This window comes from Frieseomelitta varia, unplaced genomic scaffold (genome assembly GCF_011392965.1).
Source record: "Frieseomelitta varia isolate USP_RPSP 00005682 unplaced genomic scaffold, Fvar_1.2 scaffold_314, whole genome shotgun sequence".
Classification (NCBI taxonomy): Eukaryota; Metazoa; Arthropoda; class Insecta; order Hymenoptera; family Apidae; genus Frieseomelitta; species Frieseomelitta varia.
This window is the reverse complement of record NW_025110051.1, coordinates 125887-151084: the sequence shown is the minus strand read 5'-3', so window position 1 is coordinate 151084 and position 25198 is coordinate 125887. Positions and strand designations below refer to the sequence as shown.

General features: G+C 36.6%; 1 protein-coding gene and 1 long non-coding RNA gene across 2 annotated transcripts in view; one reads left to right on the top strand and one right to left on the bottom strand.

Moving 5' to 3' along the window:
• Nucleotides 1-21396, bottom strand: part of LOC122529891 — a 35966-nt gene extending 14570 nt beyond the window's left edge. Inside the window, exon 1 of the long non-coding RNA XR_006306871.1 lies at nt 21015-21396. This is a non-coding gene — a long non-coding RNA (uncharacterized LOC122529891). The remainder of the gene's footprint in view (nt 1-21014) is intronic.
• The window catches only part of LOC122529886, a 251889-nt gene that overhangs the window by 219580 nt on the left and 7111 nt on the right, over nt 1-25198 (top strand). The window contains exons 6-13 of the mRNA XM_043656393.1: nt 2853-3141; nt 5307-5578; nt 8794-8946; nt 10544-10738; nt 11648-12036; nt 13867-14103; nt 18497-18676; nt 22670-22817. Of these exons, the coding sequence (XP_043512328.1) occupies nt 2853-3141; nt 5307-5578; nt 8794-8946; nt 10544-10738; nt 11648-12036; nt 13867-14103; nt 18497-18676; nt 22670-22817 (1863 nt within the window). The remainder of the gene's footprint in view (nt 1-2852; nt 3142-5306; nt 5579-8793; nt 8947-10543; nt 10739-11647; nt 12037-13866; nt 14104-18496; nt 18677-22669; nt 22818-25198) is intronic.

Here is a 25198-nt window from a genome sequence, read left to right as displayed (position 1 = left end):
GTAAAATAAATAATACATTTATTAATTCTTAATAATTTCTATGCAGTGATATCGTATCGATCGAATTTAAAAGAAAGAGAAAGCGACGAATTGTTGTGTACGGCTCGGTCACTCGTTACGGTCCGCGAACAAGTTGGTCAATGTTCCCTCGACTTGTGATGAAAAAAATGTACATACTGCTACAACTACGGACCTTTCGATAATGTCCTACGATGCTACACTATACTAATCTCCTCCGCGAACGTGGTCGAGAGAATCCCTTTGACAAAAAGCGGGAAACGCGCGGCAACAGGGGGACAAGCCGAGAGAAACTGACAAACAAGCCGCGTATAAATAAATTTGGCAGCGCGCGGACGAAACTTTCGGCCCGTTTCGTTCCGTTTCCCGAAAGTTTCCCGTGCCCGGGAAAACGCTTTCGTTAGTTCGAGAATGCCTTCCTCCGACTAACCGGGCGCAATCCTAGCAATTTGCGTTATTAAAAATTCCACCGTTAATTCCTGGACCGTCTGGCTGGCCGCGTTTCCCGGGATTCTCTTTTCTTTCCTTTTCTTGTTGCTCAGTTTTTTCCCCCCCATCTCCCACTTTTTTTTCAAACTAGGCGGCGAGAGAACTCTTTCAGCGAAGAGGAAACAGCAACGTTTCCCCTCCCACTGGTCTTTTGAACCATCAACCTCCCCTCCAACTCTCCTTTCACGCTTAGAATCGTATCCCGTGATTTAACGGGTAGGTGGAAATTTCTTCGTTACCTGGCAACATCGATTAGGCGATGATGTGCTACAGGACTGCGCCATTCTGGCTTTTTAAATGACCCACACGTTGATTTTTATAAACTTATCGTTATATGCATAAAAGAATTTTAATTGTTTTTCGAAAAGTCCTCTTTTCGAAAAATGTTAAGAAAATTACAAGTGTTCGGTTGGAGTTTAAACGTGAGATATAAATGCATAATTGTGTTTTATGGAGGATTTACGACTTGGTTATGTATACGTATAGGTATTTCAAATCTTAAATGTTGTACGAGTTAGTTGTGTCTAAAAAATTTTATATAGCNGCCTACGATTAAACAGATGTAACAAACACTAAAAAAACACACTAGATCACAGATTCTCAGAATGGGTAGCTTTGCTAGTTTCTTATATAACAAAAGAGAGAACAGACAATAAAAAATATTAAGAAATAAAGTATATATATATATAATGTATAGTGCAGGGGTGACTAGGCGTGATGTCACCCCTTTTATATCAATTTTTCGACGTCGACATTTATTTCTTTGCTCTTCACTTGCAAAAGTAAACGTTGCAAAACAAAAAGGAAACGTAAACTTTTTAGAGGATTATAAAAGTGAGAACCAAAGAAAAGTAGTTTTTAACCATCCTCCTCTCCGCCTTTCCAAGTGACGCCACTGACTTAGTGACTCACGAGCTAGTACTAAAAACAATAATGAACAAAATTTGACCTACTTTTCAAAAGGGTTCGCCGTCATTGTTCTAGGCATTTCTTGTGTACTTTATTTCTACGGACACCCCGTCCTCGAGAAATTGATTTGATTATTTAAGCCGTTTACTTTGAAAGTGAATTTTTAAACAAAAAAAATTGTAACTAATTATATTCAAAAGCACTAAGATTTCGATTACGCAGAAAATTAGCCGGTTGATGGAATGATGAAAATTTTTATTTTTTGAAAATGGCTCAAGTCCCATTTTCAAGAGTTTCAAACTGATACCAAGACGTATTGTGCAGTGAAATTTTATGAGACGAGAGCTACAGTTTTTTAAATGTAAATGAACTTAGGCCACTTTCAAAATAAACAGCTCATTTAATCCGGATCCTCGCTACGATAGTTAGACCTTGGTCCAATCATTTTCTGAATCCGTTACTTCGTTTTGAAACAAAATTGTCCTTCAATTTCCTGGTACAACATTTTGACAAGCATCTAGAATATTTTCTTTAAATAAACTTTAATTCTTCAAACGAGAATCTAACATCAAATTTTTAAGAGATTAACAGTTACATCTTTACCGAATTGCAATAGACTAAGAATGATTCTTCGTTACAATAATTTCTTATTGTATAATTATTCTACTGTCGAATAGAAGAGACTAAAAAAATCTCGTCTCGATGGCCAAAGTGTATTACCACAGACAATTCTGTAATTCAAAATAATTGAAAATTTAGTTATTTCAAAGATCGTTTTCAAGAATGTTTAATAAAAATATAAATCACTCGTGCAGAAGACCATGTATTGGTAATTTTAAAATTTTAGTTCACTACATATTAAAATTATTTAAAATTTTAATTCACTACATAGTAAAAAAAAAAAAAAAAAACAATTATAAATCTGTAAAACACGACTAGAGTAGTCTTTTTGATATACAGTAGAATAATTTCTCACTGCTACCAGCTTCACTTTTCGCTATTTGACAACACTGTGTCAGTTCAGTATTAGTTCCACAACTCGCCGTTATTTAAAGTAGAGCGCGCTAGAGAACCAGTGATCTTTTTACCACGTCGGTATTTCAGGTCACGGGAGTCGGTAAGACGTCGCAATGCCCATTATACGTATTTCACTATTTTACTAACTATCGTAGCGAAAGGAATAAAAATAAAGAGCTCTCTCTCTGGATCTAATCTACTTTATAGCTTCCTCTCGTCCTCTCCATTATATGTACCGAACAATCGTTTGATAACAAAAGAAAAAAAAAAAAAAAAANAAAAAAAAAAAAAAAAAAAGAAAGAAACAAGATTCACAAATCAAAGTGTCTCGAACAAATTTCTCTCTCGCTCGAAGGAACGCTGTGCACCCTAATTCGACGAGAGTTTCACCGACGTCGCCACGACGTTTGCGATTTCAGTTGACGTTCGACAGCTTCACCCTGGGGAAATTCGTGTCGTTCACGGCGGAGGGATGCCCGGACGGTTCGCTGCAGATTTCGGAGGCCCAGCGGCCGGACGTTGGTGGCCTCTGGTGCGGGACGTCCTGGGGGCCGGCGATTTACTACAGCGAGACCCAGACCGTTTCCATCACCCTGAAGCTGCTCAGGCTCAGCAAGGATCAGACGGGATTCAATTTCGACTTCAGGATGGTGTACAAGATGATCAGGAAGTCGGACGCCGTGGCGCGCTACGGGAACCCGTTCGTCGGTACGTAAACGCTTCCTCTCCAGGTGCTCTTAAGATTGTTGATAACATCGCCGCTCCGGATGAGACCAAAATTTCCATAAGCCGGGCACAGTTTCGAAAACAATCGTCGAGAGGAGCCACTCGAGTTTTCGTCGGGATTTTCTTTGTCTCGAGTCTCTTCAGTTGGACTTTGCCTCTCGACAGTCACGAAACGCGCGCCAGTCGAAAGTTCTTTTTTTTTTTAAGAACTTGACGAGCGTCTTCGACACTGAGAGAAGCAATGATTCTATGATTCTGTAGGAGGAGTAATTCTCCAATTTTAAGAACTGGCATATAAATTTATTATCGGTTCGAAGTTTTTCTTTTTTTTTTTTTTTTTTTGGTTAGTTATATGTAATTTCTTGCAAAACACATCGTTGACGATAAGGTGTGATAAGGTGTCCTTTCTCTTTGTAATTTCTTCAGAGTTTTCAGATATATTCTCTGTTGTCATTTCTTCAGAGTTAGATGACAAGTACGAACTTTCGGAACTCGGAAATCTAAAGTAATTAAAGTAAATGTATTTGATAAAGGAATTTCAATATAATTAAATTATCTTAGGAGATCATATTATATTAATTTTAATTGATGGAGAAATTGATCTATGAAAAGATGAAATAAAAAAAAAATAATTCAGAAGTAATAAATATGATTATATAAAATTATATAAATAATTTATTTATGATTATGAAATAATAATTTATTTTTTTTATGATTATATAAAATTATTTATTTTATATAAATTTATTTATATAAAATGTATCCTATAAATGTCCTTTCACGAATAATATCACGAAATTATAAAATTTTAATTGCAATTAAGTTAATAAATATAATTAATAATATAAATATAAATTTAAAATTAATTTATAAAATAATTCTAATTAATAAATTTATTAAGTTTATTGATACAATAATTGGTCATGATCTAATTCCAATTAGAAAGAACGGAACGTTTTTTTCATTTATTATTTTAATTAATTTGATTTATTAAAATGTAATATTGGTAAAATTGAAAAAAACATATGCTTGCATAATTAAAATTTCTGAAATTAACAATATATTTTGAATAATTATAGCAAATGGTAAAATAAAGATTCAATTTATTATAAAACTTCTTAATAAAATTAAAATTTAAATGTCCAGAAATTAAGTTTGATGATAGTCGAATTGACAAAGTTCAAGGTCGAATAATTAATCTAATTAATTCAATAATTACTACAAAACGTATAAGAGATTTAGGAAAATTTAATGGAACTAAATGTTTTAAAAAATTAATTGGCTAATTAAATATTTGATAAATAAAAAAATCTTAATCACAATGATAAAGATATTGATAAATTGAATAGTAAATGTCTTGCTAAAGAAAAAAATATATGGAAATAATCCAAAGAAATTTATAAATATGATAAAAAATGTTAATCTTAAAAAAATTATTATATTAGAAATTAGTTTTCCACGGAGGACTCCTCATTCACTGATTTTACACTTGTTGCCTGAATTTCGAAAGTTTTCAGTTACGAGAGAAAAGTACGAAACATTTCTGATGACACTCTGTAAGAAGAATTTCTTCTTTTCTCAAGAATTGACACTTTTCCATCAGCCATCGAAATACGAGTGAAACAAAATACGTAAATATGAAATCTTGTTGAGAAAACACCAACACAGTCGGCGTGTTTCGAAAGATTTCAAGGTTTTCGAGCAACACCGCTATACGTCGTTGTGCCTCGTAATAACGTTTCGTAGATAGTCGGTGACGGTAATATTATCCGGCAAGATTGCAGCGTCTTTCAAAGAATCCTCGTCCTGCCTCGTCGTACTTGGCTCGTGCATAAACTACTTGCAGGAAGTTTACATAATAGAAGCTCATTTACTCGGGTAGCAACTAAAATTTCGTTCAGGCAAATGGACTCGTACCGTGGTTTACTCGTAGTGGAAATCACGCAAAGAGAGCAAATAATAAAACTTGTCCGTTTGGTAATAATAATACCGACGAACATTGGTCTCAAAAATTCATTTACAATTCGAAATAAATTTCGAGCCCCAGACATTTTCTGATGACGTGACGAAAATTGTGCGAAAAGGGAGAAATAAAATTAGTGAAAGGATGTAGGGAAGAATTGAATAGAAACGAGGGACGATTTCAGGGATAACGCAGGCGACAGGGACGCCAGCGTCGACGGAGACGAGCCTGTCGACGTCCTCGAGCGACTACGCTAACAGCTCGATGGCGATGCCGGTACAGATGGTCGAGCAGCCGTCGATCACGACGAAGCCAAGTGCGGAGCAATACCTCGGGGACCTGATATCCGGCACTTACTGCTCGCGTATATTCAGCGACTGCGACCGGAAGAACTGCAGGCTGCAGTCGCCCAACTTCCCCGGACTGTATCCGCGCAATCTCACCTGCTACTACGCGGTACGTATCCCTTGATTAACCTAACATAAACGTAAACCTAACTTAAACCTAAACCTGACCATCTCTAAACTTCACTTGAACCTAACCTAACCAGCTCTAAATATAACTTACCTAAACTAAATATAACCTAAACCTAAACCTAACCATCTGTAAACCTAACTTAAACCTAAACCTGACCATCTCTAAACCTAACTTAAACCTAAACCCAAACCTAACCAACCTAAACCTGACCATCTCTAAACCTAACTTAAACCTAAACCTAACCAGCTCTAAACCTAACTTAAACCTAAATCTAACCATCTTTAAACCTAACTTAGACCTAAACCCAAACCTAACCAACCTAAATCTAACCATCTCTAAACCTAACTTAAACCTAAACCCAAACCTAACCAACCTAAATCTGACTATCTCTAAACCTAACTTAAACCTAAACCTAACCAGCTTTAAACCTAACTTAAACCTAAACCTAACCATCTCTAAACCTAACTTAAATCTAAATCTAACCAGCTCTAAACCTAACTTAAACCTAAACTTGACTCTAAACCTAATTTAAACCTAAACCTAACTCTAAACCTAACTATCTCTAAACCTAATTTAAACCTAAACCTAACCTAAACACGAATGAACGTGAGCACGAATTTGTTTCAATCACAGACATTTCAATCTTTTTCGCCATGATTTTTTAGTGTCGGACATGAGAAACAATATTTTTTCAGCCGTGATGTGAAAAGATTTCAGCGAAAGATACGTTAGGCAAAATTTTCGGTTTTATTAAAGTAAAAATTACTTACTCGAATTGCTAACTTTTGGCTCTAAATTTCGTATAACTCTCAATTGAGATCTTGAATTTCAAGGTCAATTTTTTTTTTTTTTTTTGCATTGTATTCTACTCGTCACTTTTTCGAGGAACCATAGGTCGCAACCTAATAGTTATTTTGAAAAATGGCAAAAATGTTTCTTAATCGTTTAACACTGCGGACGCGTGAGTCCTAACAACGACTTTATGATTCTGAACTCGTCTATATCACGTAATTTTTTATATTTCGAATAATGTTAACAGTTAGTTTTATCATTCGATTGTTTAGACTCACACTGATGCTACAACTATGATAAACCAAATGTTAAAAATTACGAAAATTACGTAAAATAGACATAATCATAAAGTCGCTGTTAGCACTCATCCGCAATGTAATCTTTTACCATTTTTCAAAAGAACTGTTTGCCAATGTTTTTGAAAAAATTTTACGTTAATCTCGTAATGAAATAGAATACAATGCAAGAAAAAAAAATTCGAAAATTTTGAAAATTCAAGGTTAAGGTTAACTTTGCGGCAGGTTTTTTCTTACATGCATTTCCATCAAACCGAAGATGTAGAATTCATCTGCGACAGCCACGGACAAACTTTTCCGTCCACCGTTAGTAAAGTTCTAGAAAAATCCTTCTTCTCCAATCCTTGACGTCCGTCATATCCACTTTGTCTCGAACGACACTTTGAAAATCATTTGTGCGAAATCCAGAACGCTCGCTCCTCGTTACTTACTCTGTCTGACAGAACTCGAATACAGGATCATAAATTGTCAGACGCGCGCGCGGTCCGTGACGACGATTCCAGCGACTGGCTTTCTTAGCGAGTTACTTGAAAATTTATGCATCTGTCCGGAGGAAGAATGAAGTCTCGAGCAGCGGGACGCAGCTTCTGGCTTTTTCGCTGTTAACGGATATCCGAGAGTCTGTTGATAAAATATTTTGTTGGATGGATGTCTAAAAGCCTATCCTTGAGAATTTTTCGTAAATGTGATATTGAAACTGTTATCGATCGTAAAAAAAAAGAGAAAAAAATTAAATTAAATTAAAAGTGATAGAGAAAAAGCATCTGTTATGCAAACTCATATTCGAAGTATAGTAGATTGATACAGAACACATAAATGAAAAATTATTTTTAAACAAATCCAAATGGATCGCTAAACGATTGTATATATATATATAAAATTACATCAACTGAAACTATCGCCAATTGTTTTCATCGTCTTCGCTTTAAATTATCGACGTACAATCGTGCTCCTCTCTGGAAACACCGCAAAAAAAAACATATCAATAAAAAAAAAAAAAATGTCTCAAACAATTGAAATCTCCACGGTGCACTGACGAATATCGACAGAGCTGTTTCGTGCCGCGTGAAAAAAGTGGTGGGGGGTGGCGTCCCGCTGGAACGTTCACGTGACACGCGCAACGTGGTGGGGGAAATCGGAGAAGCGCAACGTGGTGGGGGTAATCGGTGAAGCGGCACGCCACCGCAAAATCGCGCGACGGGCCCGCACAAGAATTCGCTTTCGGAACTCGAAGGGACCAACGCTGGCATTCCGACGAGAATTTACGGGGTGTGCAGTGTACAACCCGGGGGCTATTATTCTCCGTTCGGCCGCCAAAGTCGACTCTCGACCGTTAAATACACCTCGATGCGACCGGTGGAATTTTGCCCGGTCGTTTCCGGAAGTTGCGCCGCAGTTTCCATTCCCACTTCGAGGCGAGAAAGTCACGAGAAAGTCGCATCGGAAAAAAAAAGTGGTAAATGGAGAGATGACGTGGCTGATCAAATCTTTCGATACGGCTTCGTCTTTGGCGACTATGCCACCGTTGAACAGACAATTCAATTTAATTTAGTTTAATTAAAGACGCAAACGTCGCTTTCTCACCAGATAAGGAGCGTAACATTTAAATTTTGCCGCGCTTTTTCGCGATGTAACGAGTTGGTAGAAAGAAATCGACTTTATGACACTTTTCACGCATTTCATAGTAATAATATATAGTAATTTAAATATATAATAATTTATACAATATATAACATATAGTAATTTAAATAAATAATATATAGTAATTTAAAGTTGTTCGATGATGTGATTTTGTGCACTGTTTCATGTAATAATAATTTTCCGAATGAAACGTTTCAAAAGGGAAACAGACACGAACCTAACCTAACCTAAATCTGACCCATGTAAGTTTAACACCTGTACATGGTAGGTTAAAATCTACTCGCAAATTTTACAACACTTTCATTTCACTTTCATTTGTTGTCTATCAATTTTTGGAACAAACAACGCAGTTTCTCGCTGCGTTTTCTTTTTTTTTTTTTTTTTTAATTTTTATTATTACTACTACCGGCACAGATTGAAAGGAAATGGAACGTATTCCATTGCCCGTTTAATTTTATGACACAGGTGAGACAGCACGACGTGCCGCCGGGGAAACACGCCTTAATTTCGGTGAGACAGCCCCGAGGTCAACTGGTGGCGATAAGGGCGAGGCCAGCCACCCAGGCGGAATCGTCGCCGCGCGAGCTTCGCCTCTGGAAAGATTGCGACGTGGTTCAGGTACGTATCAGAACCCGGAACGTCGGAATATCCCGCGAATCGAGACAAATTCGAGGTTATCGGACGCTGTGAGTTAAAAGAAGCTAGCCAAAAATACTTTTGTCGTGAATGAATCTCTAATGTACAAATACTAAAAAATTATTTTATATATATATATATAATAGTAGCATAATAATAGTAATATAAAATTATTATTAGTAGCACATATAATAGTAGTAATATAAAATTATTATATATATATAATATATTAATTATATATATATATAATAATTTTATATTACTAATAATAATTATTATATATATAATAATTTTATGTTACTACTATTATATATGCTACTAATAATAATTTTATATTACTATTATTATGCTACTATTATATATATATATATATATATATATATAGTAGCATATATAATAATTTTATATTACTACTATTATATATGCTACTAATAATAATTGTATATTACTACTATTATGCTACTATTATATATATTAAAATTTTTAAATATTATATATATTAAAAAATATATATTAAAATTATTATATATATATATAATAGTAGCACAATAATAGTAATATAAAATTATTATATATAATAGTATAATTATTATTTATATAATAGCGTATATTCTACATATTATATTATTATATATAATACTATAAAAATTGACTTGTGGCCAACTTATGGTCAAATTCGACCCACGCTTGTGCGCGTGGCGTCGAACAGGTCGTTACGGCAATTCCGGCCGGTGTGCTTCTTAGATCACGGAACCATTTGCCGAATTTATCGATCCGCAGAGGAGAGTAACTAAATTCGAGTCTCGGGGACGAAGGCAGAGCGCCGTGTGCTCCAAGTTGATAAGCGGAATTTATTGGCAGGCTATAGCGCCGGGCAAGATAAGGAAGATAATGCCCGAGGATCCTGGCGAGTGCCTCTCAAACGGCTATCGAAAGTTTACGAACGTACATACGTATGTACGTGTGTTAAATCGACTCGATCGAGAATGATTACTACCCTTAGTTCTGAAATCTACAGTAACCGCGAAAAGTATTTCTGCAAGTTTTCCAAATCGTTTGTCGTCAGTTTTCGGTAGTTTTTAGAGGTTATGTATTACAGAGGTTATGCTTTGACATCGATTTTCCGAAATGTTCTTTGTTTTTGCGATTCCATTGGCACGCTGTAGAAAATAATAAACCTGGAGTTTCCGTTGGTTTGTTACATTTAATGATAACAAATAGCTGAAATACTTTAAAAGGCGTATCGTTTCCCAAATCGGTTCTTTTATCGTCAGATTTTGTTCACTCAAGAGGTTATGTATCACTGACATCGATTTTTCAGTGTCTGACTTTTCAAGATATTCTTCGCTAGGAAAAACGAGTGGAAATGAAATAAAGTACAAAAATAATATATAATATTATGAAACTAAATGTAATAAATTCATTTCTGCGATGAAATATTACGAAATATTACAAAAATAAAATATAGAAACAAAAGAATGACACGCAGAGACAAAATGTAAAAATAAACAGTAGACAAAAATGAGAAATAGAAGTGAAAATGAAAATTAAAAAGGGGAACGTCGATTCGTGCCCGCAGGACTACGTGACGGTGTACGACGGGTACACGACCCGGGACCCGGTGATCCTGAAATTCTGTGGTGGCGGGGAGCCGGTGCCGGAAGCGACCAGCAGCGGGACCGAGATCCTGGTCGAGTTCACCACGTCTCCTTACGGCACGTTCCTTCATCCTACGCCGCCACACTCGCTCCACGGCTTTCAATTAGAAGTGCAAGTACGTGGTAATTCTGTTCAAACATTCACGGGGCCGGAACAGCGTGCTTTACACCTGACGGTGGCGAACTACCGCCCCTGCCCCGCCCCTCTCCCCTCTTCCTGCTTGGCTCACGAGGATCGCATTTAAATGGATAGCCGGAACAGCCACCGTTCTACCACAATTTTCTACGGGAACGGCGAGCCAACGAGGGATAATGAATTTTAGAGACGGGTTTCTTCCTGTTCTTTCTCTCCCTTTGCGTTTTAATTTCTTTCTTTCGCCAACGAAAGGGGTTAAGCGACGTTGACGTCGACGAATCTCTTCTGGCGCTGGGTAACGAATTTTGGAACGCGCGTCGTTTCAATGTCCACCACCAACTTTATCATTGTGTTCGCCATTTACAATTTTTACCATCAATCGTATCGTTGTAATTTTTTAAAACAAAATTACAAAGTTAATTTCGATGTTTAATTGTGGGATTGGTAAACCTAACCTAACCTAAAGCATGATCTTGTCTCCTACAGCCCTCCTCCCCCAATTAATTTCGATGTTTAATGTGGGATTAGTAAACCTAACCTAACCTAAAGCATGATCTTGTTTCCTACAAACCCTTCCTCCCCCCCAAAATTAATTTCGATGTTTAATGTGGGATTGGTAAACCTAACCTAACCTAAAGCATGATCTTGTCTCCTACAACCCCCTCCCCAAAATTAATTTCGAAGTTTAATGTGGGATTGGTAAACCTAACCTAACCTAAAGCATAATCTTGTCTCCTACAACCCCCCCCCCAAAATTAATTTCAATGTTTAATGTGGAATTGGTAAACCTAACCTAACCTAAAGCATGATCTTGTCTCTTACAAGATCCCCCCCCTCCTCTCCCCCAATTAACAGAAAGATAAAAAAAGACGTAAAATTCCACTTGCAGGTGAAATTCGTGGACGCGGACTCGCCGACGTACGCGAAGAACAAGCACTGCGAGTTCTGGCTACAGGGCAGCGGTGGCGGAGTGTTGGCATCGCCGCGTCATTCCCTGCCGCGGAACAGCACGTGCCTGTACCATCTACGAGGCGCAGGGCCAGCTTTACCGAGTCCGACACCGCCGCGCCCTCTGCCCAAATTCCCGGAACAACGACCGGGGACCGTATGGAGGAGACCAGCGCCACGACCGCCGCAGCCGCAGTTCCGCGTCTGGCTGTCGATCCTGAAGTTTCACGTGGGCACCAGCTTGTCGAGCGGCGACGAGGACTGCTCCACCACGTTGATGGTCTGGGACGGCGAGATGATGCCGCTTTCCGAGTGCTACGATCTTGCCTGGTCGGTTGAACTCTCTCTCTCTATCTTTGATTAATACGCTTCGTTAGAGTTAGCGAGTTCTCGGCCAACGACGAGGTTAGGTTAGCTTGCCACTTTTCGAGCAACTCGATCCTCCGGTCATTCTCTTGTTTCGTTGGAACTTTAGACGAGGGGGCTCGTGCGTTCTTCGAGTTGGACAGTGACCGAATACTTGTCTCATAGAAGATCAAATTCTTACGAGTGCACGCGGATGATTCAGACAGTTCATTTTACAATTTAGATAGTTCGTTGTACAAATCTAAGTAATTTGTTAGAATTTAGATAATTCGTTGTAATTTAGATAACTCGTTCTTTAGAACTCATATGGTCACAGGCATGTACTGTCGTGTTGATTTCGTTTTGCACGTCGAGAATTTCGGTCACTCGTTATGGTCCGCAATCAGTTGCCAGCGTATCTGGTTTGACAAAACGACTTTAGGAAAAATATTTTTCCAATGTCTTAGGAGAGTTCAAGTTTGTAATATTATCAGAAAAAAACAGTGTCTTTCCCATACAATATAAAAACACTTTTGTGAAAATTTGCGAGATGAAATGATCGTGAAGGTAGATAGCTTTAAACTCAGTCTGGATCCACTGTTTTCACCAGTTCAAACATACACATCATAATCAAATCAAATACACTCGAGTTCCAAATCAAGTACATCAGTGGTTATTGCCGCTTGAACTTTCGTCGTTCATGCTTGTCAGATTTATAGGGATGTTAACCCGTCGGTTCGCCAAAAATGATTGAATAAATTGTTACAAGTACAAACAACTCTTACAACACAGCCAAGTCCTGCATTAAAGTTTCGAACACCGGTTGATTTAGCGACGTAGAAAACTTCTCGCAGCATCCTGGTTTCGGTGATGCCAGAATGTATTCCCCGCAACTCTGAACCGAAAGTTTCGAGCCCTTATTTTCTCAGATTCCCCTGGCTGCTCCCGTCAAAAGGCACAGAATCTACGTCGTATTTCTTCTCCACGGGGAAGAAGGATCGCCGAGTTCCTCCCCCCTCCTTCTGGCTAAAATTCGCGAACTCTAGCGGCGGCCAGGGAAATCTGTGCTACTTCGACGCAGATCTAGACGACCGACGGTCGAACCGCGCGTGTTTGTTTCTGTTTAGTTGAGTTTGCTTTCTTGTTGCGGGACGCTGCTGGATCTTCTTGCTGTTTGGTTTCGTTTTACACAATGCGGGAGTTTCGGTTGTGTACAGAGGTTTCCGGTGGCTCGTACTACGGTTCAGAAATTTCTCCGGAGAAGATTCGGATGATTTATAAACGACAGTTTGTCGTCGGTAATCGGAGAGTTTCGAAATTAGGGACCATAAGTATCACACTCAAATGTAATGTGCGTATTTCTTATATTCACATACTTAGAAACAGCAGAACTCTGCCATAATCAGCTACAGACTTTGGGAATTATATTCAACTAAACGTTTCGCCTGTTCACAAAAATTAGGGGGTATTTTCAAATTAATATGAAGCGATGAGAAAAATAAGCTGCCGATTTTTTTTATTAAACAAGAACAACTTGTCGTTTGCTTTTCCGGTGTTCTTGTTCAATAAAAAAGAAAAGAAATCAAATCCTTTCATATTCATTTCGAAATATCCCCTAATTTCTATGAGCAGTATATTAAACAATCATCCATCTCTGACGATATATAAATTACAACAAATAATAATTTTAATTATTAATTATATTTCATTGGTATCAATAGTAATATTAAAAGTTGCTTCTTTAACGAGAAATTTTAACACGTGGAATTAAACGTTCGAATCTCCCGAACCTTTAATCTTAAATCTTTGAAACAGCGAGAAGGAGCATCAACGCCACGGTGACAGATCGGCCGAGCCGGCGCACCCTCAGGCAGCCCGTCCCGCCGGGAACACCACCCTCTTGGCCCGCTACTGCAAGGACAAGGTGCCGAGGACCTGCGACCACGCGATCCTCCAAAACACCAGCCGTCCCTGCTCGCTCGGCGAGAGCTTCGTGTCAAGCGGAAGCAGCCTGACCATCGAGATGCGGATGGTCGAGTCGACGGCTCTCAGGCGAGTGTAACTCGTTTGCTAGAGGGGCGGAGAGAGCGAAACGGCGGGTGGAGGGGGCAACGCACGAAACGGTGTAGGAAATGGGTGGGGGGAGAACGTTTTCCGTTTCAGTTACATCGGCCGCGTGCCGTTTTGTTCGCCGTTGTTTCCACGTGGGCGCTATTGATCGACACGGCCGCGCCGTATTATGTTTTCTCTCGGGCGGCGGTGTAAAGAGATTTTTCACGGCTACGAGGGCCGAAATCTCCGCGGGAAAGCTTTCACTGGCCTCTGTCGGTGAATGTTTCGGAAAATCATCGAATGCCATCGCATCTTCTTCGGGTATCCGCTGTTGCATCTAACATTACTTTAGTAATTGATATTAGATTTAGATTTTTAGAATTAATATTAATCCAATTATAATATATTGTTAATATTAATAATGATATGTTAATATCATGTAATTGCAATATATTAATTAGAATTAATATAAATCTAAATTGGAATTACAAACGATGCAAACGATAATACGACTATTATAAACTAACCACAATAATAACTACCGTTATAATGATCTCATTATCAACATAATAGCAATAACGACTATAACAATTCAATTGATCAAATAACTAACTCTACAATTCTATCGAATTACAAATGATGATGTAACACGACTATTACAAATTAACTACAATAATAATCTCATCGTCAATATAATAATAATAATAATAATAATAATAATAATAATAATAATAATAACAACAACTGTACAATAATTTAGATTGCAAGCGAGACGATAACGATATAGAGATAAAGTAAAGTGTCGCTAAAAACGACAGAGCGAGATCACTGGGAATGATTAACGAGCAGCTTGTCCGGATATTCGTTCGCGACGAGGCGGAATGAAAAAAATTTTATTTCGGCGGAGGGTGGAAGTAAAGTGCCCGTGTTTTTAACCCTTCAACGCCTATAAAGCGTCGAGCGTTCGCGTCTTCTTTCGGTGAAAAGTTTCGAATCAAAAGGAACGACATTTTCCGTGGAAGAGGCGAATTAACGTCGAATCCACGAAACGAAGATCGAGCACGAAGATTGAATACTTGTATACTTCTTTCGCGTAGATCGTAGGGCTTCCTCCAGGAATCAGAGCACCGTGCTTCCGGTGTTTCGAGCTACCTTTTTCTCTCTCTCTGTCTCTCTGTCTGCTCGTTCAAGGGAGTGGAAAACTTTGAATATAAATTCAGGCGAAATTCGCTCGTGACACCGAGCTCGCGGAATCGATACAGAACGTTACACGCGAGGAATGCGGAGGTTTTATGGCGACGCAGCGCAATATCTGCCGCACTTGCACGTTTTCGCTCCTTCTCCCGACCGTACCCCCCCCCCTCCTCCTCCTCTACCCTCCCACTCTCTTCCGGTTCCGCGCCTCGGCTCTCGCCCCATATCAGTTATTTATAAGAAGCGATTTTTCCTTGCGCGTCGACTGCTCCGCTCCGAGTCACGAAAGCCTCTCAAATTCCATAGAGTCGAGCTTTTAGAAATTTCTAGAGAATTTCTCGAGCAGTTGCCTCCCCCCTCCTTTCGCAAATCTTCCTTTCACATTTATGTGTCAATCTTTTTTTTCTTTAATTAATTTAAAATTTAATTTTTTAATTATTAATTTAATTATTTATTTATTTCATTTTATTCTACTCTATTCTATTTTATTGTATTTTATTCTATTTTACTGTACTTTATTCTATATTATTCTGTTTTATTGTATTTTATTCTATTTTATTGCATTTTATTCTATTTTATTATTTATTTATTTGTTTATTTAATTTAATTATTTATTTACTTCATTTTATTTTATTCTATTCTATTTTATTGCATTTTATTGTATTTTATTCTATATTATTCTATTTTATTGTAATTTATCCTATTTTATTCTGTTTTATTGTATTTTATTGTATTTTATTCTATTTTATTGTATTTTATTCTATTTTATTCTGTTTTATTGTATTTTATTGTATTTTATTGTATTTTATTCTGTTTTATTTTATTTTATTCCATTTTATTCTGTTTTATTTTATTTTCGACATAAATCTCTATCGTTATATAATTACAATGCAAATAGAATTAACAGAAATAAAGTAACTAAATTGAAACAAAGAGACTATAGCAGAGTGATGGTATCGATAGCAAATTTTTCCTTCTTCCTTAATAGAGATTCTACGTGAAGAAAAAAGCAAAACTCAAGAGGAGAAGGAATAACATCTTTTTCGTTAAAAAATTCGGTTTATTTTTTTTTTTTTTTTTTTAGAGAAACCGAACTTAAATTATTTGTACATTGAAAACTAATTATTATAATATTATCTTGAACTTTGGCACTTCTGTTATGCTGTGATTTGTCATGTGGCTACGTTTCGGCGAAAATTTACTAATATACGAATTCTATTTCTAATTCCAGACATGACAGAGAAGAATAATCGCCAAGAGTTCTCTTTGGCTACTTTCTTTAAAACTCCATTATCTTAGACTTTATTCCAGACCTTTTTCATTCCAGTCGACTGCTCGACCACTCGTGTACATACACGTCGAACGTAACAACGATGAACCTAGAACGACAGAAAGAGGAACATTTTCTGACTTCCTGGAGGAGAAAGGGCAACCTTCACCGCGATCCAGCCGAGTCCTTCTCCCTTTCACGATCCTTGGAAATCCCCTTTCCTCGGCCAGAGTTTCAATTAAATCGAGCTGCTCGCCGGGTAAAAAGGAAAAAACACCTCGTACGCGAGCGGTCGCTCATCTTTTAATTGGCCGCGCAAGGGGGGCGTCGTCGATCGAGAAATTGCCCCGTTTAGCAGCGGGGTTGATAAAGCCAGAGGAGGGGGGAGGGTGTGAAGGTGGTTCGTTTCATGCGGAAAGGATTAACTAGACCGTGCGACGCATCCGCGTTCCACGCGCGGTGTGTCGGGCTTCCAGTGAAAAATAAAATGTAAATAACCCCCTTTTGCAACCCCCCCTCCTGCTGAGGGGGGGATAATTACCCTCTATCGTATCGTATCGAACGTTGACGCCCCGTTACGCGTGTCGATGAATATTCCTGTATTTTTTTTATCGCGCGCCGATACTTTCTTGTTTCCGGTATAAATATATTATCTTACGTATCGTATGTATAATTTAATGTATGTACGACGTACAATTTTGTACGCAATATTGTTTCCGGAGCAACCCGACGTTTTCAAAATTTTATTAGAAACTTTTATACTATAATAACGTTAATTCTAATAGACCATACTATACTATTGTATAGTATAATACTAATACTATACTATACTGATAGTATACTGACACCAATATTGACACTACTGTACTATACTATTATATTAGTGATAGTATACTGTACTATTATACTATTAGTATTAGTATACTATACTATACTATACTAATACTATACTAACACTAATATTAATCCTACTATACTACGCTAATACTATACTAACACTAATACTAATCCTACTATATTACACTAATACTGTACTAACACAAATATTAATTCTACTCTACTACACTAATACTATACTAACACTAATATTGATCCGACTATACTATACTAACACTAATATTAATCCTACTATATTATGCTAACACTAATATTAATCCTACTATACTATGCTAATACTATACTAACACTAATATTCATCCCACTGTATTATACTAATACTATACTAACACTAATATTAATCCTACTATACTACGCTAATACTATACTAACACTAATACTAATCCTACTATATTACACTAATACTATACTAACACAAATATTAATTCTACTCTACTACACTAATACTATACTAACACTAATATTGATCCGACTATACTATACTAACACTAATATTAATCCGACTACACTATACTAACACTAATATTAATCCTACTATACTATGCTAACACTAATATTAATCCTACTATACTATGCTAATACTATACTAACACTAATATTCATCCCACTGTATTATACTAATACTATACTAACATTAATATTAATCCTACTATACTATACTAATATTATTATATTATATTAGTATTAGTATACCACACTAATACTAATACTAATAATATTATACTAATACATAGTATAGTATAACATTATAATTATTATAATATTATGCTATATTATAATATTATAAATATTATTAAAATATTACAACAGTAATGTAATACTATAAATATTACATTAATGTTATCGAAATTTAAATAGAAATATTATATATATATATATTTAATATTATTGCTACTCCGTCGTAGTGTATGAGAAAAAAAAAGGTGCCAAAATTTAACCCTACCAGCACATTAATTTAACTCGTTAATTCAACGAACAGACAATTTCAGTGAAATACGCAGACTGAAATATATATTTCTCTGGATCCCGCAGGCCGGTGAATTTTCGTGCGCTGTACGAGTTCGTGGATCTCCACCAGGACGGCGATCCTTACGGAAGCGGACCGTGCTCGAGGATATTCTACAGCCGGAATCGGGATCATTATCCCGATCGTAGATTCCAGGCGCCGCGCGACATTTTCCTTTACGGCCGCGGCGGCGCGAAAAATATCAGGTGAGCCCATTTTCCCGCCATTTATTGCTATCTACTGTTCGGGACGCTTTCTCGATACCACGTCCTTGAGTGAATGCCCCTAACGCTACAGCTACCAAAATGGTCGAAATGGACCAATAATGAAATAGTAATTTTTGCTAGATACTTTATGAATAAGAAACAGCGTATTTTTGATTTTTCCACGAATAAAATATAGAAATGAACACTATATTGTGCTATAAAGATTCTCCGTTTCCTTCCGTATATTAAGTTTTATATTATTAAATATTAGTATTAGTATTATAATTATAAATATAATATTTTAATAATATTCATACTAATACCAATATATTAATTATATTAAGTTTATTATATTAATTTATATTTAGTTTAATTTATAAACGGGGGAAATACTTTCTTGTACGAAAAGGGAAAAAGTGAAGGAAGAGAGAGGAGCAAGAATAAGCGTCAAGGTGAAAATTATAGACAGTGAGTAAGATGAATATAGTGGTACAGGGAGATAGAAATATTATAAATATTAGTAGTATAACTATAGAATTATAAATATTACAAATATTACAAACTATTAATAGTATTATAATTCATAATACTATTATAATATATATTGTAATACTGTAGTTATACAATACTATTATAGTATATAATATTATATAATAATACTACAAACTATAGTATTATAGTATTATAGTTTGTAGTAATACTGTAGTTATACAATACTATTATAGTATATAATATTATATAATAATATTACAAATATTACAAACTATTAATAGTATTATAATTCATAATACTATTATAATATATATTGTAATACTGTATAATAGTATACAATACTATTATAGTATATAATATTATATAATAATACTATTATAATACCATTATACATTATGTATAATATAATAGTATTATAAATTAGTATAATAAATAATTATATAATAATATTATAAATATTATAAATACAGCAGTTAGAAATAGACAGAAATATTAGAACTAGACTGAAACAATGAATACGTGCAGTAAATACGGCAAATTTGCGACTATTCTGAAAAATTTGTTCTAGCAGGTATCTCTTTAAAATAATCAACTGTCTGGAGTTAACGATATTCGCGGATTTGACGAGAGATAAGAGAAGAGATAAAGAAGTTCCGAAGTAAGTTTCATCTCGTAAGGATGAATAAAAGGAGCAAGAGATTTCAAGCAGCGATCTGTTCATTTAAAGCCCATTTAAAGAGGAAAATGGCGGGGCGACCTACCGTGTGGATAAACTCTTTCTCTTCCCGTCGGCCGCATCCAGCTCGAACTGGGATGCGCCTTTTACGCGCAAACGATTCCGCGATTTCGAATGAGATGCGCGTCAGCAGAGCTCTCGCCCCTTTGTTCCACCAGGCAAAAAGCGATGACCGGCCGTAAATAGTCCCTTTGTGCACCACGACGAAAGTGTGCAAGCGCGCTTTTTTTCTTCTTTTTTTTTTTCTCCATTTTTCCCCACCCTCTTTTACCTTTTCTCTTCTCCTTTTTCAAAGTTTCCCGCTCCTCCTCCTCTCGTCAAGTTCCTCGACCTCCTTCGAGATCGAGGATAGAAAAAAAAATGAGGAGAAAGAAAGAAAGAGGAAGAGGAAGAAGAGTGTTCTTTTCTTGGAAGGCCTTCGAGAGTGTCGATAGGTCGATATATATCATAGGGGCACGCAATTTTAACCTCTTGCGCTGGAATGACGTGCCACGCACGTCGAGAATTTTTTGTCTCAAATTACAACATTTTCACAGTTTTAAGTATATTTAAATGTAACCTAGACAAAACGAATGACAAGTTCATTGCTTCTTAATAATTTCTACCCAGTGATATAATACCGACGAGTTCAAAAGAAAAAGAAAACGATAAATTATTGTATACACGGTTCGGTCACTCGTTACGGTCCGCAATCAATTGCCAGCGCAAGTGGTTAACCTCTTACGTGGAGAATTTTTTGTCANCAAAATTGCAATATTTTCTCAGTTTTAAGTATATTTAAGTAAAACAAAATAGGCACAACAAATAATAGATTTATTGCTTCTCAATAATTTCTATCCAGTGATATCATACCGACGAGTTCGAAAAGAAAGGGACGAATCATTGTATACGGTTTGGTCACTCGTTACGGTCCACAATCAGTTGCCAGCGCAAGTGATTAAAGAAGAAAAACTCTACCGTATACTATAAACTATACTGTACTCTACTATAAATGATACCACCATGCAACGTTTGAAATGAAATTCATTGAAACACATCTTTACGTGGGGTAAAAAATATCTCACGGTGCGTCAACTGTCAAAAAAAAATATGGGACAACTTTGAACTCACCTAACCTCAAATTTCTTCTCTCGCGTATTTTTTCATTCCTTCGTTTTGGGGAACCGCAATATTGCACGAGGTATAAAGTGTAAGCGTGATTGTAAGCGTTCTTTGAAGCTTCTTCCTTGCTGCGAATTCATGAATTCTCTCTTTCTTTCTCTGACGCAGTCACACGATCAGAACTACACCGCCTTGGAAAGTCTTGGAAATGGTTGCTACCCGTTGATAAACGCCGGCCGATTTTTCACGTCGATCGTCGCCCGCGTCCCTGTTTGCTGTTCAAACAGAAACTCCGGCTGGACGCCGTTTCACGCGCTCGTTTACTTTGTTCGCAATTGTAATTACGCGACACGCCGACTGCCCATAGGGACACAGCGACACAGCGACACAGCGAAACTACCTACCGGAGCGCCACCGTCAGCCACTGAAATTACGAAATTTCATATTTGCTTTGGATATTTGACTATCGGTGTCTCTTCTCTCTTCGGCGGCGCTGTCGCTGAAAATCGAAATGCAAAATCTCTAACACGAGTATCCGGCGAGCAAATCAATTTTCCCTCGTGAGATAAAATTTCAAAATTCCTAATGTTAATTTACGGACTGTTTGTTAAAAGACGTGAATCACTCGCGCTGGCAACTGATTGCGGAACACATAACGAGTGACCGAACCGTATACAGTAATTCGTTGCTTTCTTTTTGAACTCGTCGGCATATTATCACTGTAGATAGATAGAAATTATTACGAAATAATAAATTTATTACTTGTTTTGCCTAGGTTATACTTAAATATAATATACTTAATATACTTAAGACTGAGAAAATGTTGCAATTTGGGACAAAAAATTCTCGACGTGCGTGGCACGTAATTCCAGCGTAAGAGGTTAACCACTAATTGCGGACCATAACGAGTGACCAAACCGTATACAATAATTCGACGCTTTCTTTTTGTTTTGAATTCGGTTGGTACGATGTCGCTGGATAGAAATTATTAAGAAGTAACAAATTTATCATTTGTTTTGCCTGGGTTATACTTAAATATCCTTAAAACTGAGAAAATGTTGCAACTTTNGGGACAAAAAATTCTCGACGTGCGTGGCACGTCATTCCAGTGTAAGAGGTTAACCACTAATTGCGGACCATAACGAGTGACCGAACCGTATACAATAATTCGTCGCTTTCTTTTTCTTTTGAACTCGGTCGGTACGATAATCGCTGGATAGAAATTATTAAGAAGTAACAAATTTATCATTTGTTTTGCCTGGGTTATACTTAAATATGGTTAAAACTGAGAAAATGTTGCAACTTCGGGACAAAACATTCTCGACCTGTGTCGTTCCTTCACCATCACTACTTTACACGAATTGAAATTCACTTTTTTTCTATAAATAAAATCTCTAAGAATATGTTTCTTTAAACGAAAAAAAAATCGGCGAAACGTCTAGATATAACGCTCGGTAAAAGGGTTCACTCAGGGAAGTTTGCAATCACGGTGGAAACCGGCTAATCGATCAACGAAGGAGAAACGTCGTTGACCGGTCAGTTTCCTGCTTGTAATCTCCTCCTGGTGGCGTGGTATCGATCGGGAAAGCGATTCCTTTGCGTGGCCGACCGGCCATGTAAATTCGATTAAGTGACGCGAGTGCAGGCTGCAACGGATTTTCCAGCTGCGTGTATAGATTCGAGGGCGAGCACGACGAGATCGTGCGGCTGCGGTTCAACAAGCTGTTAAACGGAAACCGGACGTGCCGCAGCGTCTCCAGCAGGGACTTTAATCGGCAGCTCTGTGTCGGGTCGGAGAATTTCTCCGTGAAGGTGAGTCGTTGTAATTCCTTGGAAATTCCCCCCAGCAGTAAATAAATTAGTTTACGGCTCCTTTTGTCTAACGAGGTATTTCGTTTGAAAATTTATTACCTTATTACTAACACAGGGTGTTATGGTACAACCATAAGGAAGAGACGATACTGCGTGAAAAAATAGAAAATAATGAGTGAAACTTTTCTTCATTCGGGGCTCCTTTTTTTTTCTCTTGTCTTTTTTTGCAGTTAACATCCCCGATATAATACGAATCGTGTAATTTCGAAATTTCTCCCGTCTTTTTTGTAATTATCCTCGATAATTACAATACAAATCATACAATTTACAGAAACGCTTTTATCGCGCTTTTAATTCCCCTTACCCATTCACCCGTACGTAATTTGTTTACTCGTTTGATATCTTTGCTCTTTGTACGGTCACTGATATCACCCTGAAGCGTTTTGCATTCTTACTGCCTCTCCCCCCCCCCCCGCGTGTAATAACGCGCCAGAGTCGCGTGTTCCAATTAATCTTTGAACGAACTTTGAATAGGCATTGCTCCATTTTATATTTGCACGGCACGAGAGCGCTAGAGGGGCCATTCATCTTTCGTGAATACAGTTGTTAACCCCGGCGAACAACTGTGTACGGCCCGGAACGAACGAAGGTTGCAACTCGCTGTTGTTCGGATAATCGCAGTCGCAGTTCTCTCCCGGAGGGGGGGGAACAAATAACGCTTAGAGATCGAAAATTCGCAGTTTGAACTGATTGTGAGGTCGCAGTAAATTCGCAGTAAACACGTCTCGAAAGTAATCGATGGTACGAAAGCGTTTGAACAGTATAAGTTTTCCGATGTTCGAAAAATTCCCCGATATTTGAACTTGTATTTTTGAAAAAAAAAGAAAAAGAATAATGCAGCAGATACTATAGTAATATATTATATAGTAAGTTACTACATTACTATATTATTGCTATATTTTACTATATATTACTACATATTACTATATTATTGCTATATTTTACTATATATTACTATATATTACCACATTACTATATTATTGCTATATTTTACTATATATTACTATAGTTATAGTAATATACTGTTTACTATATTACTATATATTAATATATAAATATATTACTATGTTTTATTATATATACTATATATATATTTATAGTAATATATTATTTTCTATATTACTGTATTTATATAGTACTATATATTACTAACTATATATTACTATATGTTACTATATATATATTTATAGTAATATACTATTTTCTATATTACTGTATTTATATAGTGCTATATATTACTATATATATATATATATTTATTTATTTATTTATTTATAGTAATATACCATTTTCTATATTACTGTATTTATATACTACTATATATAACTATAATTAAATATATTACTATATATTACTATTAGTATATATATATTTATTTATTACTATACATATATATATATATATATATATATATATATTTATAGTAATATAGTGTTTTTATAGTAATATACAATTTTCTTATTAGTATTAGTATTTATATACTACTATATACTACTATATATTACTTATTAATATTAGTATTTATATACTACTATGTTTTAGTATTTATATATTACTAGGTTTTAATATATAGTACTATAACTAAATATATTACTATTACTATATATATATATATATATATATATATATATATATTTATAGTAATATAGTATATTTATAGTAATGTACCACTTTCTATAGTACTCTATTTTTTACTATAGTAATATATTACACAGTAATTTATAGTATCTTCAGGAAAAGCATAGTAAAAGCATTTTGGAATAAAACGACGGGAAAGTGAAGGCCTCGTGATTGAAAACGGGCCCAGATTTATTATCGTTTTAAACTTCTCGCGAGCACGCTTTCGCGAGCCGGCGCGAATGAATCAGCCGAGATTACCGATCGAATAATTCACCGAACGGTTTAACGAATGCCCAAAGGCGCTAATAATTCAGTCGGGGGGTCGCGCCAGCCATTGAGCAACGATTTTAATTTAAAGTTGACCTGTCGCGATCGGAGGGATCTCTCTCTCTCTCTCTCTCTCTCTCTCTCTCGATCGAGATTGGCCGTTGGCGATCGCCAAACTCGCAGAACCCGGTGGGAGGGTCGCAATTAACGGGGCCGCGTTTTCATTAAAACTTCTGCCGAAGAAATTCCGGCGTGTAAACGACGTACGAGCGTAGGAAACCGAGAGTTCGCGCGAGCAAATAAATCTGAAATTCCGATCGAGAAGCGAAACCGTGCCACAATCGTTAACCATTTTCCCCGCTGCAGCCGGTTCGTTATCGATTCTGAAAATGTAGGGGGCAGAGACAGAGAGGGTGGGGGGGGGGGGGGGGTTT